Source organism: Cuculus canorus, chromosome 2 (assembly GCF_017976375.1).
Source record: "Cuculus canorus isolate bCucCan1 chromosome 2, bCucCan1.pri, whole genome shotgun sequence".
NCBI classification, from domain to species: domain Eukaryota; kingdom Metazoa; phylum Chordata; class Aves; order Cuculiformes; family Cuculidae; genus Cuculus; species Cuculus canorus.
In genome coordinates, this window is record NC_071402.1 from 78,279,792 (window position 1) to 78,296,946 (window position 17,155).

The window sequence follows — 17,155 nt, forward strand, 5'->3', positions numbered from 1 at the left end:
CAAAGTACCAAAGGCTTTCTTACATTGAATATTTGAATTCACATCTTCCTCTTACCTAAAAAAACTCAGTTTCTGCTCTAAAGCACCTCATGTCTCAATAAGTTTACATTTGTCCAAATCAGAGTTCCACACAAAAAAGATTAACAGTAACACCACAGATCTGTCACCCAACATTTCACACATGTTAAATCATACTTTTTCAAAGTCTGCTGCTAAGCTTTAACCCAGATAAAACCCATACATGCAACACTCCTGCATACCTCAATGGGCCCAATTTGAGAGTCTATGGAGATCTGTAGTTCTCTGATCTCTCTTAAAGCTGACATGGCTATTCTTATATCATCCAAGTCCTTGATGGGGCGATTTAACTTCTTGCCAGTTTCTTCTATAAAAGTGAAAATAGCTTCCATCTCTGTTCGGTACTTCTTATTACAATGAAACCCCAGCAAAGCTATCCAGGCTTTTGTTTCTGCTCTCAGTGCTAGCTTCAGATCAGCTAAAAACATTGAATAGATATTTATGCGTTATAGATATTTTTTTAAGATGTACTTTAAATCTATTTTAATGTGTTCTCTTCACTCGCAGCTATAGTTGGTTTTTCAATCTGACCGTCCATGTACAGAGAAGATGAAAGCACATCGACACCTTAGAGTGGTTTATAGGATTGCTAGATATTCAGGATTGCTTTCCCCCTAATCTTCTTGGAATATATAATTTTTCCTACAGGAAAGATGAGTCTGGACTCCACACCTGTCATCTTCTTCTTATATCATTATACACATTCCTGCCCTAAACATCACTAACAAATTAGCTAACATCTCATCTAAGCCTAAAATCTTTACAAAAATTAAACTTGAAAATAATGATAGAGGGGAGAGGACCAAGAGATTTATTATGTAAGTTGAAGAAATAAAGTTTTATCTCACATTTAATGAAACCAAATGGTCCATCAACCACTTAATTTTAATACATTTTATCTGTAGCATTGGTAGAATCAAGTGACAAGCATTTAGAGCGAAAAATGAAATTTTGTTGAGTTGCTGACCAATTCTGCAACAATCCATTCCATTTCTCTAAAGCTCTGCTATTAAATTCAAATTTCTTCCTCACAGTTCTCGAGAGTAGAGTCACAAAACAATAGCAACACAAGCATTACATAAAATTTTAGCAGGATATGACTTCAATCCTGTTACCCATTCATTTCCCCTGCAGATTTCACTTGTGTGTCTTCCTTTTTACACAGTATCTCCTCCCATACTTAACGCTCACACCTGATGGTCTTCTTGATTTATCAAATATCAGAACTACCTAACCTCCACTGAGTTTCAACAGCCACCTTGTTTCTTTAGCTCTTTGCCTTATGATACAATCAGTGGCATGTGGTTGATAGTCTTTCCTAAAGAAGAAAACATTCTGCTTCCTCAGATTTGACATCCACTGCAAAATCAGCTGCATGCATTTCTTACAGTCCATCATAGTTCCCAACTGTCTCTCCTGCTATACCGGAGTAAAATGCTTATGCAAAATTTAATTAGGTGATATGGAAAATGAACTACAAATAAAAAAGTAAAGATTTGAGGCGTAGCTTCCATGGCAGAAAGAGAACCAGCAATAATATGGATGTTTCACTTAACTAATTGTCTTAAGTAGAAAGCTTTTCAGTAGCCTCATTCCATGCAGCCATGTAAGGAGAAAAGCAACATAAATGTATCATCCTGTTCTCATAAAATATGTACCAGTGGGGGTCAGTGACAGAAGGATAGGCAAACATCTACCCTGTAAGTGAGCAGAAGCATCCAGGTGGGTGAAGAAACTCCAGCTGAACCTCACATATGTTCATGTGTTAATGCGTTAATGCTTTGGTTGTACATATTTACAGCCAGAACAGCAAATAGCCATTCTTTTTTTTTTTTTCTCCTTTACATCTTTAACCTAGTTGACCCATACAAAACTAAGTATCATCCCTCATTCCCAGAGGAGTCAGGAAGTATATGTCTCTGCAGAGAAGTGAAAAGATGAACTCTACCAGTGTACAGTGCAATAGCTCCCACACAGATATATTCAGGCTCGGAATTGATTTTAAGGTCCAATTCTTGGAAATGCAGAATTTCAGATTCAAATTCAGAGAGTAATGGGTTTCCCATCAGTAATTTATCGATGGCTTCCTCCTTGTCCATCTGCCATATATGGTGGTAGCAACTAAAACTCTCCAAAGCTGTAAGAACTTCCTGAAACACATTAGAAGTTCAAAGATTCTTAGTGTTATACGTATATTATACATATAATTTCATATTGTCATTGGAATACATTCAGAACTCCATTGTGGAGGCGGTTGCATCGCTCACTAAACAGACTGCTGCTGGTAAATTTATGCTAAAGCAAGTTCCATTAGCAACACAAGCCTTGCCAGGAACTGTGTGCTAGTCACATCCAATTTGTCAAACCAGTTACAGTATTTTCCAATGAAGTGACTCTTCAGTCAACAAAATCCTAGGAATCAATGGGAAGTAAAACACTCCTTTAAGTCTAGGATACAGTACACTTGTCTGTCCCTACCACTTAATGGACTGGCAACTGAAATCTGAGCTCCCAGGCCCAATATAACAAAAAGAGCAGTAACTCAATGTGTTCTCAAATAATGAAGTTATGAGACAATTTTTTTTACACGTATGATATTGTTGGCGTTAACATTAAGTTCTACACTCAATTCAGGCATCTTTTATTTAAACATCATTTAAGAAGAGTGCAACAGAATTATTTTTCTGGTTCTCAGGAGTTCAGGAAATTGTCGAAGATAAAACATCATCACTTCAACTAATGAAACAAGTAAATGAGAGTTAACTGCTACGAGAAAATCCACAAAATGATTTATTATAAATATAGTGTTTGTAGATCTTTAAACCTGAACAAATGATAAAAAAATTCCAATTACAAAATAGGGAGTGTCAAAATACCAAGACAACTACCTACTGTTACCAATTGCACCTTAGTCTTCAGAACAAGCCTGTATGTCATTGTGCTAGTTTGCCTTAATACCACTGAAGTTACAAGGCAAAAATTTCCACCTGGCAAGGCTCCATTGTAAGACTGGACTTGACCCAGGAGGAAATATCAGTTCTCCAAAGAAATATCAGGTCAATATCTACTAGAGATTGCACACAATAAGAAAAGGGCAATGGAATTATGCATATCCCTTAAGCTATCTCCTAACCTCCAGTAGCAAATCCTATACAGCACTTTACAAATGCCAAACCACCAGTCTTCTTCCAAAAATCTTCATAAGCTCTTCATAACGGGCCAGAAGTTATGTGGCTTCATAAGAATTTCTATGTGAATAAAAGTGCTTTTAACACCCTTGTGCAATTACTACCAGTTCCATAATATATACATACAACAACATATATATACATACATATATATATATACACATAATATATACATACAATATATACATATACCTGTTTTTATGTTGTTTTAGCAATCGGACACGTCTCTAAGCAGACCAAAGTTTTACTTTATTTAATATTCAAAGCCTTATAAATTTCGAGCAGAGTGCACCTTAACCCATGTTACACTTTCAAACCACATTTGCCAAATTGCAGCCATGTTTTCCATCCACCATGCTACATTTTTTCATTCGTATTTTTAATCACTGTTTTAAATTTTTTCTATTATTGTGCAAGGATATTTAATACATTAACATCCTTGGATAGTGGTATGAAATTATCATCTTGATTGTCTTACCTTTTTTGTAGAATTAATAGCTGTGTTGAGTAAAGATACTAATTTAATAATTTCTTTGTTCTCTGAAACACTCTTGAAGTAGTTCTGGCTTTGCCCCAGATCAGACAAACTGAGCGATGTTGCATCTGACACACTATCTGTAAAGGCAGATTCAAATACAAAAGCAGTTTTAGGACAGAAATATTGTTTAGGCTAAGCGAATTCCTATAAACAAAAACGAATTACCTGGTTTTCCATAAGCATGCATTTTAAAGTCAAGTTTTCTTATTAATCAATAAAGCAACTGGAAGCCTAGGTGGCCAATGTAACTGGCACAAATTCATAAACCTCTCAATTTCAGGAAACTTGTTTCACTTAGGTGCTCTATCGAAGTTGGAACAAGTTCTACTCCAATCTTTCAAATATAATCTTTCCTTTTCTCTCATCCCTCTCCAAGGCTTGTCCTATACACTTCATCAAAGTGTTTTACTGATAAAGTCAACATTGACCAAATCCATAAATATTTTTCTTTTCTGAAATAATGTGGGGTAGACCATAACTGACAATTTGGAGTACAAATTAACATTAAAACTGAAAAGACAGGTCATAGCCAGTCCTTGAAAGGAAAGAAAGATAAAAGGAAGGTTAATTATTAAATAGCTACAAGATTGAACTTACCATCATTTCTTATCATTTCTTATTTTCATCTTAGACAAAAGAAATTCTGATTTTTGAAAGAACAGTTTTTCTTAACCAGTTGAAGTATTATGTTCCTACTTTTTAGGTGCATTAGAGGGACCTAACCTCAAAAGACTCAATGTATTTTTCAAGTACATGAAGTACAAAGTAGAACAATTTATTTTGCTTGATTCTAAACCACTTCAAACAAGAAAACCCCAGCAACTAAAAATACCACCTTAAATTTCCTTGAATTAATACCTTAAATAACTTAATTCCATATTGATCACAAAACAGATTAAGTTAAAATCCATTTAGGAATTTAGACTATTCAATCCTCTACACAATCCTCTCCCCACTGAAACTGAAATTTATGTAGACATTTCTATTCAATACCAGGGTTTGTTTAATTTAAACTCAATGGAAGACTTAAACTCAATTCTTAGAGGAATTTCAGCTCAAGGGTTAAGACACTACTTGAACCTGCCAAGTTAGAAACCACCCTAGCAAGTCATGAAAGATATTTGTGTAGCAAAAGCAGCTACAATTGTTTTCCAAACTGTCACAATTTGTGCTATGCTGCCCAAGCTGGCACCCTAACAGCTTTTCACATGCTGCAGAGTACAACTATCTGAGAACTACAAAAAATTCCCCATACTTCGTTCTTCATAAGGACAAGCATCTTCAGGCAAGCCTGGCTTCCAATCACAAAGAGAAGCCTTGGCATTTTTATTATATCCTGTTTCTTCGTTGAGGTAGTTTAAAATCATGAAGTCTTTGTTCTACTGTTTCTTTATGCACTTTGTATTTAATATCCTTTAACGTGTTGTGTATAAACCTCATTTAACACTCAAATGGAGTGATGCCAGAGTCTATAATTACCATGGATGCTTTTCTTTCCAGTCTCTCTCATTCCATCATCAGAATCGCTGCTTCTGCTCTCACACCTCAACACAGACACTTTTCCCTCCAACATTTTCTTCTGCAGAAGAAGTAAAATTTCTATTAAAAAATTCTATTTGTAATAGTTTTGAAACATTACTTTTAAATAAGGCTGTTAAAAATGCAAACCTTGGATATTCTCTCCTCGCTCCACTGTCCAACTCCTTTCATTACTTTCACAATAGTATCTACAGCTTTATTAAGTGTCTGCTGTACCTCATCCAAAGAGGGTGCCATGATGATATTAGGGATAGACAGGTTAATACTGGTCCTGATTATAGGATAAGCACTTTTTTCCTGCTTAGAGGCATTGTGACTTCCTAAATGAAAGACACACAAAAAAGAAAAGATTGTTTTCACATTTTTTTCAGGATGTCAAACTAGGCATTGTAATGATATAATGCAATATATATACACCTTAGTTCTGAGTATTGAGCGTAAGATCTTAAGGAAAAATAAAGATTCCTGAGTAATTTAAAAGATGTCTTGGTAAAGTCTATGGTAGCACAGAGGAAAATAAGGTGTCATGTTGTTTCTCCTCATGAAGCTCCTCTTCAACTTGCTCTGTGCCACTTAACTCTTTTTAGCAGAAAATGTTGTTATCTGGCTTGTATCCCAGTCAACACACAAAACTGGGCAAAGAAACGCCTTAGAAGCACATAATATTGTATGCCTTCTATGCTGCAGAGGCCAAACAAACACCTTTATTTCTGTTTCTTAATAGGATGAAACAAGAAAACACTTAAAAAGAGTGTTCCATCATAATATATAGAAAGATCTGAAGGCAATTAGTAAGTATTGTTTTTTTCCATAGCATTTTATGTAAAAGCCACGGTCAAACAGGTAACCACTTATCAAGTTCAGGTCCAGATATCATAGCCAGCTTCAGAACAGTACAGTCAACCCTAAGAGAAACAGCATTGCAATGATACAATCCTACTGTCATAAAAAAATAAGTTCTTTTGGAAATATAACATGTTACCGTTTGTGATTTAGCAAGACAGTTTATTCAAAGTCCTTTTGGTTTCCCCTCTTTTACATGTGGCTCTTTTTTATTCAGTTTGGGGATACTACATTTACATATTTCTTTTTATAGGGAAAGAAAGCAAAGTAATGTAATACAGCCACCTAAAAAGTTGATCATGGAAGATGCATGGATGCGTTTGCGTATGGTCTCCAGAGCATTTCGAGTTGCTTTCAATAGGGCATCAATATTACAATGATTGAAGTAGGAAAGCAGTTCATTGGCTTCTTCCTCTAATACTTCTAAATCAGTTCTCTTTCTCTTCGCTGAAGAAGACAGCCCAGCCCATACCTCACTGGAACCGTGGGAGGAAGTCAAGCTTTTTGATCTTCTTTCCTCATCTGTTGCTAAAACATCATAAACATCATAAATCTAGTTGGTTAAAACACAATAAAACAAGAGCTATACAGGTGTCTGAAACACAGCTAAAACTTATAGAAGTGCAGATTATACCCGTTTGTAATCTGTACCTCAATGTAACAGTCCTTTTACTCCTATCCTCCTTCTCCACTTAGGACAAACTGGCATGATTATCACCAAAAATCAGATATTATTAGTAGCTGCTACTATGGCCTTAACATTTCAACATGCAAGTTAGACTGATAACATTGACCTGTTTTGCAAATGATAGATGATTGTTAGATGAGGTCATCCATGCAAATTCAAACAAAAATCTTCAGACATCAGATACCAATTGATACTTCAGTCAGCTAAGCTACAATATCCCCCAACGCACACTATCAGCATGCAACAGAAACATAAGCACAGCACTACAATGCAATCTTCTTACCTGCGCTTGTAACTCTGAATGCACCAATGGGTGTAACTGACTTCTCATCTTTTCTGGCCTGCACCTCAGTGTCAAGTAACATGTTAATCAGCTCATTAGCAGCATCTTCCACCAGTGAGCTTTTTAAATGTAAGGTCTGAGAACCTTTTATACAGAGCTCCTGTTACCAAACCAAAACAAACATATGTTCTTATCTTCTTGGTTCTCATGTCTACTTCATGGACATAGCAACCTTCATTAACACAAATGTCAAAGCCCCATATATGTGATAAACAAGATCAACACACAACAGATTTCTTAATTCATTTATTTGAAATTATTTAGTGCTGATTCTTTGTTGTGCCAAACAAGATATCATAAATGTCTTGCAGAATTGCTCTCGTTTTTTCCTAAATCTCATGACTCATTCATAGTTAACATCATGTATCAACATATATAAAGCCCAGTACCATTAAAGGGCTCCCAAAAGCAAGCGTTCCTTAATTTTCTTAACTTCCCAATGTAGACATTGAAAATTTAAACTTTCTTTTAATCATTGTCATTCTACATTACTTGGCTGTGCCATAAGGAGTATTAGCCACACATATTTCCCATTTATAGTTAGATAGGAGATAAAAATTTGTATCTATTAAAAGCTGTATTTATGATTAGAATAAACAAGAAAATTATTAACTGGGAGGGAGAAGGACTGAAAGAATGAGATTTGATAGAACTCAGAAATATTCATAAGTATTATGCAGGGTTTTTTCTTTAATATTTATGGTAAAATTGTGCAAGTATGATTTAGCCAACAATAATTTTTAACTATAATTGCCTTCTATTTCTTTTTTCTTCTTTGTCATCTCCTATTTCTTTAAGCTTAATCAAACCTGGCTACGTCGGTTTAATTAAAAATCAATAACTGGAAAAGTTCAGCCATTAGCAAGATTCAATCATTTCCAAATTTTAAGACACAATCTTTGATCTTCCTAATGATTCAGTCTAGTTGCGAGAGAAGCCGGATCTGATTTGCAATATCACCGCAGCCCCTAAACAAAGTAGTTTAGGCTTTTCTTCTCTGCATAACTACTTCTGTTGCAGCAATTTCTTTTGAAACTTAAAGACACCTGTTAAGTCGTACAACTTATTTCTAGTCTCTTCTAATCAAAAGTTACAGCAAGCTTAAAATCACTGTTCCTATTTTCATCGTACCCATAACTGGGCTTAGTACAACACTTACTCTGTTAACTCAAACTGTTTGGCTGTTGTAGTGTTGTAATTGCTATACAGCAGTTCAAGCTTTCTTGCAGAAGATCAAGACTAAGCAATATCAATTCTCACACGGTGCTGAGAAGTTTTTTTGTGCTCACTTTCACGTATGTTCACTTTAGTGAATATACATTTTAGCACTAACCCAAAAAAAAAACCAACAAAAAACTGGATTTTGAGGCTTATGAAATACAATTAATTGAATAAAATATTATTTTAAGGTTTTCTTTATTTTTAATAACGTGAGCTGTTACAAGGGACAAAAGAGGAAAAGCCAAAAAGTTAAGTACGCTTCATTTTTTAGGTTTTATTGCTACAAGCAGCCAGGGATGGGGATTATCTACATGATCTTCTACAACCTTTTCCAAAGCAGTTTATTTCAGGAGAAAACACAAGTTAGACATTATATCCCAAAATGCCAGAGTATCTCACTATTGCTTCATAAAAATCTTGCTGTCATTCAATTTTATTACTAGCTTAATTAGCTCTCTAAGCGACTAACAGTTTATAGGCTTACAGTTAATTCTTTTCAATACAAAAGTATTTTGATGCCTTGAAGGAAGGGGCTACTCCCAGATGACCTTCACCCAGGTACTTCTATTTTGCACACCCCATTACCAACCCTGAGAGTTTGAGATTAAGTAGTATATTCAGGGCTCAACCCTGAATTTCCGCAGTACTTACTCTCCCTAGCAACAAAATGCACTTGTTAAGTAGCTATTCACAAGCATCAGAGGGACAATTCCCTTTTTTAAAGGCACTAACAAGTATCAATTACAAAAAAAGATAGTTTCACAAAGGAAAATAATTTGAGTAATATCAAAGCATAAAAGAAATATCATAGAGTAGTTGGCTTGACATTAATAAACTCAGAAAATAACATCTTGGCTCACACATCTGCATTTGGCATTACTGTTCCTTTTTTTTTTAAGATTCCAGCCAAGCAACTGGGGATATTCTTACTTCAGTTTCCCACAAATGCTTCATTAATTCTGCACTGATTTTATTTCATTAAAAAAGGAAAAATATTTTAATACAGTTATTGAATTCTTCTTTACAAAAATTTAATCTAATAACCTTAGTCTTTTGAAGAAATTCCTCACAGCTCAGTGGTTCATCTTCTGGCAACTTACAGAGCGGCACTTTACTCATTTCTTGAAGAACAGCATCAATACGAAATTCAACCAAGTTGTTCACTCGATCAAGTAATAGATCCAGCTCAGCTTTTGAAGCAAGCAGAAGATTCCAACAAGCTTAAAAGTCTGAAACAATAGCCTTTGCAGAGTCCTACCTGTTTTTACTTCAATAAAACATTATATTCAATTGCATATGAATTCTACACATTAACTATCTTACTTCAAACATCTAAACTGTTATGATAATGTCCACTACTGAAATCGCACTTAATTTTTTGCATAACATGCTCATTTAGCATACGCTATATATATCCTAAAAAATAACAGGAAAAATATTATAAATAAATATAAAATGAGCTTAAAGTATATCAATTTCAAACACAAAAATATTAAAATTCAGCTGCAGTCCAGGAATACTTCTCCTTCTCCTACAGCTTGGACCAGTTAGCACTTGGAGGACCTGCTAGCACCAGAAACTTTTGACAAATAAAATGTCTATCTTTCAAAACAACGTTAGAAGCCAAATTATAGTTAACAGAAAAGCACCACTAGAATTTTCACTGTTTAATAGCAATTTCCTTTCAATGCTAAAATCGAAATAGCAGCAAGATGTCTGCTTCAGAGTCAAACTACTTATACTATTCAAAAGTAAACTGACTGGAATGGTCTAGCACCCAAAATGCATTTTAACTTACCATCTCAACTAAAGAAAATTCCCATCATTACAACTTATATAATTTCAAAAAAAAAAAATAAAAATCTATGCAGATGTAGTAACTAAGCTAAAGCAAAAGCAACCTGGTGTCTTAAAAAAAAAAAATATGCATCACAGTGCAATCTTGTGATAATCTTTTGAAAAGACAAGTTCATCTGGTTTCCAAAACTGTCACCCAAGAAGCATGTGCATTAGCTTTGATGAAACAGATGTTAAAAAAAGTTTAATATTAAAAGTTATTGAGCAGTGACAGTACCAGCTCCACTGAGATATTATTCCCTGAGAACTCATTTTGTTTATTACAGAAACAAAAGTCAAGATTAAGAAAAGTCTGAAATCTAAGAGCTCTTTAAAAAGTAGCTATCATTCTTTGAGAATATGCAGGACTTTTGCTGACTACTTTGTGCTTGGTTTAATTCTAACTACCATTCCATGCATATCAGTAAAACCATGACAAATACACAAGACAAAAAGAAGACAGTATTATAAAGCAGAGGTTTCACAAAGTACAGGACAGGTGAAAAAGTTTATTTCTTTCATGTATAAGTCAACTAAGTGCAAATCATATAAAGGATAGCAAGCTTAATAGTGTAGCTTGTGTTTGGATAGATACAAACAAACAGAAGTTAATGGAAGGAGGTAATGGACTCACCTAGCTTTTCAAAAACTTTATTAATATACTTCTCAATGTTAAAGGATGTCCAGGTCAGTAACATTAGACCTGGTTGGATAGCTTCATCAACGTTTGCTAACCAAGGAGCCACCAGTTGTTCAACAGGGTGCCATATTTTAAGTTTAATTCTTTTATATTCTGCCAGCATCATCTGAAATAAACAGAATGAACACATTGTGTAATATACACTGATTTGAGCCTCTTCCCATTCATATAATAAAAATTATATTAATCATAATTTAAATTAAGAAAATTCCTTTTGATGTACATCACTGAAATTCTTAATTGTTTGGGAAATGTTCTCATTATTTTTGGCAGAATTTCACTATTTGTTGCTTTTTATAATAATGGGAGTTCAAATTTACATGGAAATTAATCTTTACAGATTGTATCAGTTTTTAGAAAGCATGGAGATCATTTTTTTATATGGTGCCATGTTTTAGACTTGTGACCAAAACAGTGTTGATAACACACTGATGTTTCAGCTGTTGCTGAACAGTGCTTATAATGCACTAAGGCCTTTTCTGCTTCTCACACTGCCTTGTCATTGAATAGGCTGGGGACACACAAGAAGATGGCAGGGAGCACAGCTGGGACAGCTGACCCCAACTGACCAAAGGGATCAAAGTCATAAAATGGTTTAGGCTGGAAGGGACCATAAATATCATCCAGTTCCAACCTCCCTGCCATGGGCAGGGACACCTCCCACTAGACCAGGCTGCCCAAGGCCCCATCCAGCCTGGCCTTGAACATTTCCATGGAGGGGGCATAGACAACTTCCCTGTGTAACGCGTTCCAGTGTCTCACCACCCTCATTGTGAAGAATTTCTTCCTAATGTCTAATCTAAATCCTCCCCCTTCCAGTATATAGACATTCCATCTCACTCTATCACTACATGCCCTTGTAAAAAGTTCTTCTCCAGCTGTTCTGTAGGCTCCTTTCAGGTACTGAAAGGTCACTGTAAGGTCTCCCCAGAGCCTTCTCTTCTCCAGGCTGAACAACGCCAACTCTCTTAGCATGTTCTCATAGCAGAGGTGTTTCAGCACTCTGATCATCTTTTTGGTCCTCCTTTGGACCCATTCCAATAGTTCCATAGCCTTCTTATGTTGGGGATTCCACAACTGGACACAATACTCCAGGTGGAGTGTCCCAACACTGGAGTAGAGGTGGAGAATAACCTCCCTGGACCTGCTGGCAATGCCTAGCTGTGGCATTATGCTAAAAAATAAAAGCTGGGGAAGGAGGAGGAAGGAGAATATTCACAGCTATGATGTTTGTCTTCCTACATAACTATGATGGAGCCTTGCTGTCCTGGTGATGGCTAAACACTAGCCCACTGATGGAAAGTAGTAAATTAATTCTTTTGTTTTGCTTGCACATGCAGTTTTTCTTTTCCCCATTAAATCGTCTTTATCTCAACTCGCAAGTTTTTGCAAATTTAACCTTCGAATTCTCCTTCCTACCCCAGTGGGGGAAGTACGTAAGCTGCTTGTGTGATGCTTAGCTGCCTACCAAACTACAACACAGAAAAAGGTTTACAAATTTCAGTCCCTAATTGATGTTCAAGGAAACAAAAAGCCCAAATAAAAAAAATGCATCTAATTGATTTTTTTTTTAGCAGTTTTATTAGAGCAGCCTTACCACAACTTTAAAATGGCATTTGGTTTCTAATGCATCTTTAGCCTACTGATTCTGTTTCCACGTTTGGCAAATTTGTGACAAATATCACATTTTTTTCTCATTTCAGAATCAAGTATTTTTTTGAAGCTCTTGTTTTCTGGACATCTATGTTTGAATCCTCATCATAGCCACTGAGAACCTCTTCTGTTCATAGGCAGTCAAAATGATCCAAAGGATTTAAGAGATGAGAGAAAGCGAAGTTTTAGCTTTTCTGTTTTAAATTATTCCACAGACACATGTGTAAAATGCTGGTGCAGGACCTATGCTGTTATTTGCTGTACGCTCTACACTTTTTAAAGGCATACAACCTGCTCCTCTCCACCAACTATTCTCTCAAAACAAATCGTATCTAATGTTGATTCCAGGATTGGATGAGAGAGAAACTGCTTATCATTTATAAGCCAGGCAGCAGAGTGAAGCATCTTATGAGCCTGTGTCCCCCCCCATCCTCATATCTTTCTGAAGCTCTGCAAGAGCTTCCCTAAATCCACGCAACTTTCAAATCATTTCCCATAAAATACAAAGCCAAGAAATTATTTTTTAGAAGTGGCTCAAGACTGTCATAAAGATGAAAGCCAGATTTGCCAATGCTTTCTTACTCCACAATAGGGGATTTTTTTTTTCTCTTCCATATAGAAAAACCTACACATTTTAATGTGCATATATACACACAACTAAAATAAACCCACGTGCAAGTTGTTGACAATCTTCTTGTACCAGTTTCTCTTCTGTTGAATAACACTTGCAAATGGCGGGATTTCAAGGTACATGTGAGCCATGCAATCTGTTTCTCTGATTAAAGTTAATATTTGAGGGTCAAAATTCACAAATAATTCTCCTGTTTCTGGAGCTTTTACCAAGAGAGATGCCTGAAGTCCTCTTTCAGTTAATTCAATCTGCAGGAAACACAAGTCGTCATTCCTGATCAGAGAAGGCAGTACAACAAAGCACTTTGATTTTGATATAATTATCACGTTGGCAGATACTAAAATCAGGTATTGCTAACCATAAAGGCTGATATTGTATGACTCAACAAAATACAATTTTATTTATGCAATCTGTACATACCCAAACACTTACCCAAGTAACTTGTTCTTTATGCCACAGACATTTTTTTAGATATCATAAACTGCATTCCATAGTCCAACATCAAAAGCAGAATATAGAGTATTTTACTTCTATTCTTTCAAATCTGAATTCTCATTTCCTTAAAACTTATTGCATATTCTGCAACAAGGCTGCACACAACCTCCTTGTAACTAAATTATTCTTGGATAACTACTTCAGATATCTTTTGAACAAACTAATCTTCACTTCTCTTTTCACTTGTTTTCCACTACGTAACAGATATACCATGCTCCAGTCTTAATGGAACTCCCAATTATAACTGATCTCTGGGCACATTTTTTAAAACACTACAATTGATGTTTATTATAGATTTTTTTTTTTGATTCTTGAAAGGGAAGACTAATCACACTATTGGTTTAGCTGGCTTATTTGAATATTATAATACCATTTGTTCTCCATGTGATTAAAGGGGAGAGTACGGATATGACCATCACACATGGAAAATGTGACCAACACCAGGAAGAAGCCACGCCTTAGGTAAGGAAACCTCTCCTACTTGAAAGGCTTGGCTGCTATTCCTGTTTCCCAGTTGTCCTTTTCCTGATGCTCTTTTAGTGTTCTTTATTTACAGCCCAAAATTCATGTATCAGATTACATTGAGATGGAGCTTGTTTTAAGCAAAATTTTCAAAAGCCATTGATTTATTTCAGAATATTTTTTTCTTTTTTTTTTTTATGGAACACACTCTAAAAATTTGTGTCCCCTTTCAATGTCTAAAATATAGTTGACTACACTGCTTGTTTCAGCTGTACCATGTGCTATTCATGACATTTTACACAGTATTTTTCAAGAAATCATCTAAATTAAGCTTTGTCAGTGACACTGTCATGCTCTATCCACTGGAATCCAAGTCCCTCAGTGGAGCTGAATTAAATAGGAGCTGAATTTTTTCTGCAATGTTCACCAGCAAATCTTACTGCATTCTTCTCTGGACTTCAGACTCCTTATTCCAACTACCGTTTTCTTCCATTCCCATTTATGTTTTCTTCCAAGCAATTTTCATTATTAATATAACAGAAATAATGGGTATATTGAAGCCACAAATCTCACGCTGCCAGAGAATCATATTAACTTCCACACTCTCCGGTATTTTGCTGTTTTAATATGTCCAAGTTGAACATCATTGGCTAAAGCACAGAAATAATGGCTTTAAATCTAATTCCATTACAAAAAAAAAAATAGACAAAGTGGTAACAATCCAGTAACAAACAGGCTAAAGGGGAAAAAAAAAAAAATGTTTGGAAATATCAGAAAGTGACACTAAGTTTAACTATTTCCACTATATAAAAGACTACTAGGTAGTAGGAGCAAGTAGTAGGAGCTCCAGCCCTGTTTAGGTTGCGTTTGTATTCTCCAGGTTACACTTGCGCCCCTCGCGTGTTTTTTCGCTCACGAGTAGAACAGGAGCTCCACCTCGTGTTCTACGATACTCATGTCCACACCGTCAGCGCTCTTTTTGCTTTAAGAAACAAAGAGGCAACTAGGGAACGGTAGCGATACTTTTTTTTTGCCACATCTGGTAGACAAGTGCATCAATGTTAAAGTGGGTATACTTTTCATGTATTTTTAAGGCACACGCGTTCATTCCAAAAACTTGAAGTTGTCTTCATATCCACCTCCCTTTGTTCATACCATAATGAGTATAAGTTTGGAGCAGGCTCAGCGGGTTTAGATGGCTTCAAAGTATGATTTGACCCTGCTACTGGAGAAACTAGATGTTTTCTCCTAGCACAAAACAGAATTAGCACATGACTAGGACCTCACAAAGGCAGGCATCAGTTCAGGGGAAATGCCTTGGATATTACAGTCATCTTGTAAGAGATGAAAGCAGAAACTACTTAACTGCTCTATCAAGGCATGGTGCATGTCACAAAATCTGACCACTAGATCATCTAGCCAAAGGAGAAAAACATTGCCGTACATCCTCCTTAGTCTTTGCAACTGAAAATAGGACTAAGTGTCGAAAGTGCCCAGACAAAGACTTTATAGGAGCAGCAGGCTCAATTCAGTGAAAGTTACCATCAGTATACTTGAAACAATGCAGGTATCCAGCACAGTACTGACATCAAAACAGAAAGTGAGTTCAAAACGGAAACTAAACAAATCCAAAGGCTTCCTGAAGCATCACAATTCCTCTTCCATAAAACATAAGGTATACATATACCATACCAGCTCTCTATGAAGAGCACATGAAATTAAAGATAGGCTTCTCAAGTTACCAGAATAAGCACTTGAAGTTAGACATTTCTAAGTACAACAGTGGCAATTTTCATTACTGCCTGGAAGGAAAACCAATTACACAGAGGTCAATAGTGCTAAACTTAAATGTGATGCACCTGAAACAATCTATAATGAAAGAACAGTTGAGGTCATACTCTTCGGGCTCCTGGATTCCCAGCTGGCAGTCAACACCAGATTAATCATCAGTAACATATATCCAGCACCAGACCCGAGGCAGTCCAAGTACAGCATACTATACAACCTATAATATTGTAGTTATTTATCCTGGTTTAATATACCAAATTGAAAAATACTATCACTTGCAGCATCAGACAATCAAATATGATGATCCTTTAAACCTTCATGGCAAATGCATGTGTGAAAGGGGAAGGGTCAGGAAATCTTAGTATATTCAGATCAGACAAGAGACAGCAGGACACCTCATCTTAGTGGTGTAAGACTAGCTTTGAGAAAACTGGTGTTTATCAGCACCAGAGATTTTCACATTTTACAAAAGTTGGGTCTGAGTTCTAAGAACAAAAGGCAAATCATATAATCACAGAACGTCCTGAGCTGGAAAGGACCCACAAGGATCATCAAGTTCAACTCCAGTCTCTGCACAGGGCAACCCCAATATTCATGTCATGCACTGCTAATTGTGCCACCACCTTCAAAACAGTCATCTGAATATTATAATCACTCTCTTTGATATCTGAGAGGCTAAGGCAAATTTTCCTACAGCATGCTTTTTGACAAGGCAAGAAAGAAACTGGAAGTGGAAAATATGGCAGCAGAATAGTAGAAACTTGCAGAGATGTCAAGGCTATAAGGTAGTCCCTGAAGAAGGCATCTGATAACATGAAGGCAATCAGAGGTTCTATGTATAAAAACCAAGAGACAAAAGTCAGTCACGTAATATTTAGAACTTAAGGTAAATGATGTTTTCTGAAGAATATTCAGATTACAAAGTGTTCTGCCTTACCAAATGGTTCAAGAATGATATGGCTGTGTAGTGGGTCTGGCTTGTAAGGTTCTGTGTTTCTAATTTGTAATCAAAGCAATGCTAATGATACACTAATGTTCAAACTGTAGCTGAACTGTGCCTGCACAGCATCAAATCCTTCTCTCTTTGTCAATCTAACCCCTGCAGAGAGTAGATTGGAGGGCTGCACAAGAGATTGAGAGGGGGCAAAGCCA

General features: G+C 36.0%; 1 protein-coding gene across 1 annotated transcript in view; it reads right to left on the minus strand.

Annotated features, from left to right (window-relative positions):
• The window catches only part of DNAH5 (dynein axonemal heavy chain 5), a 123,333-nt gene that overhangs the window by 83,711 nt on the left and 22,467 nt on the right, over positions 1-17,155 (minus strand). The window contains exons 15-24 of the mRNA XM_009570288.2: positions 13,300-13,506; positions 10,909-11,080; positions 9,483-9,628; positions 7,158-7,317; positions 6,472-6,714; positions 5,473-5,663; positions 5,284-5,383; positions 3,745-3,881; positions 2,027-2,228; positions 261-496 (exon numbers count right to left, since the gene is read on the minus strand). Of these exons, the coding sequence (XP_009568583.2) occupies positions 261-496; positions 2,027-2,228; positions 3,745-3,881; positions 5,284-5,383; positions 5,473-5,663; positions 6,472-6,714; positions 7,158-7,317; positions 9,483-9,628; positions 10,909-11,080; positions 13,300-13,506 (1,794 nt within the window). The remainder of the gene's footprint in view (positions 1-260; positions 497-2,026; positions 2,229-3,744; positions 3,882-5,283; positions 5,384-5,472; positions 5,664-6,471; positions 6,715-7,157; positions 7,318-9,482; positions 9,629-10,908; positions 11,081-13,299; positions 13,507-17,155) is intronic.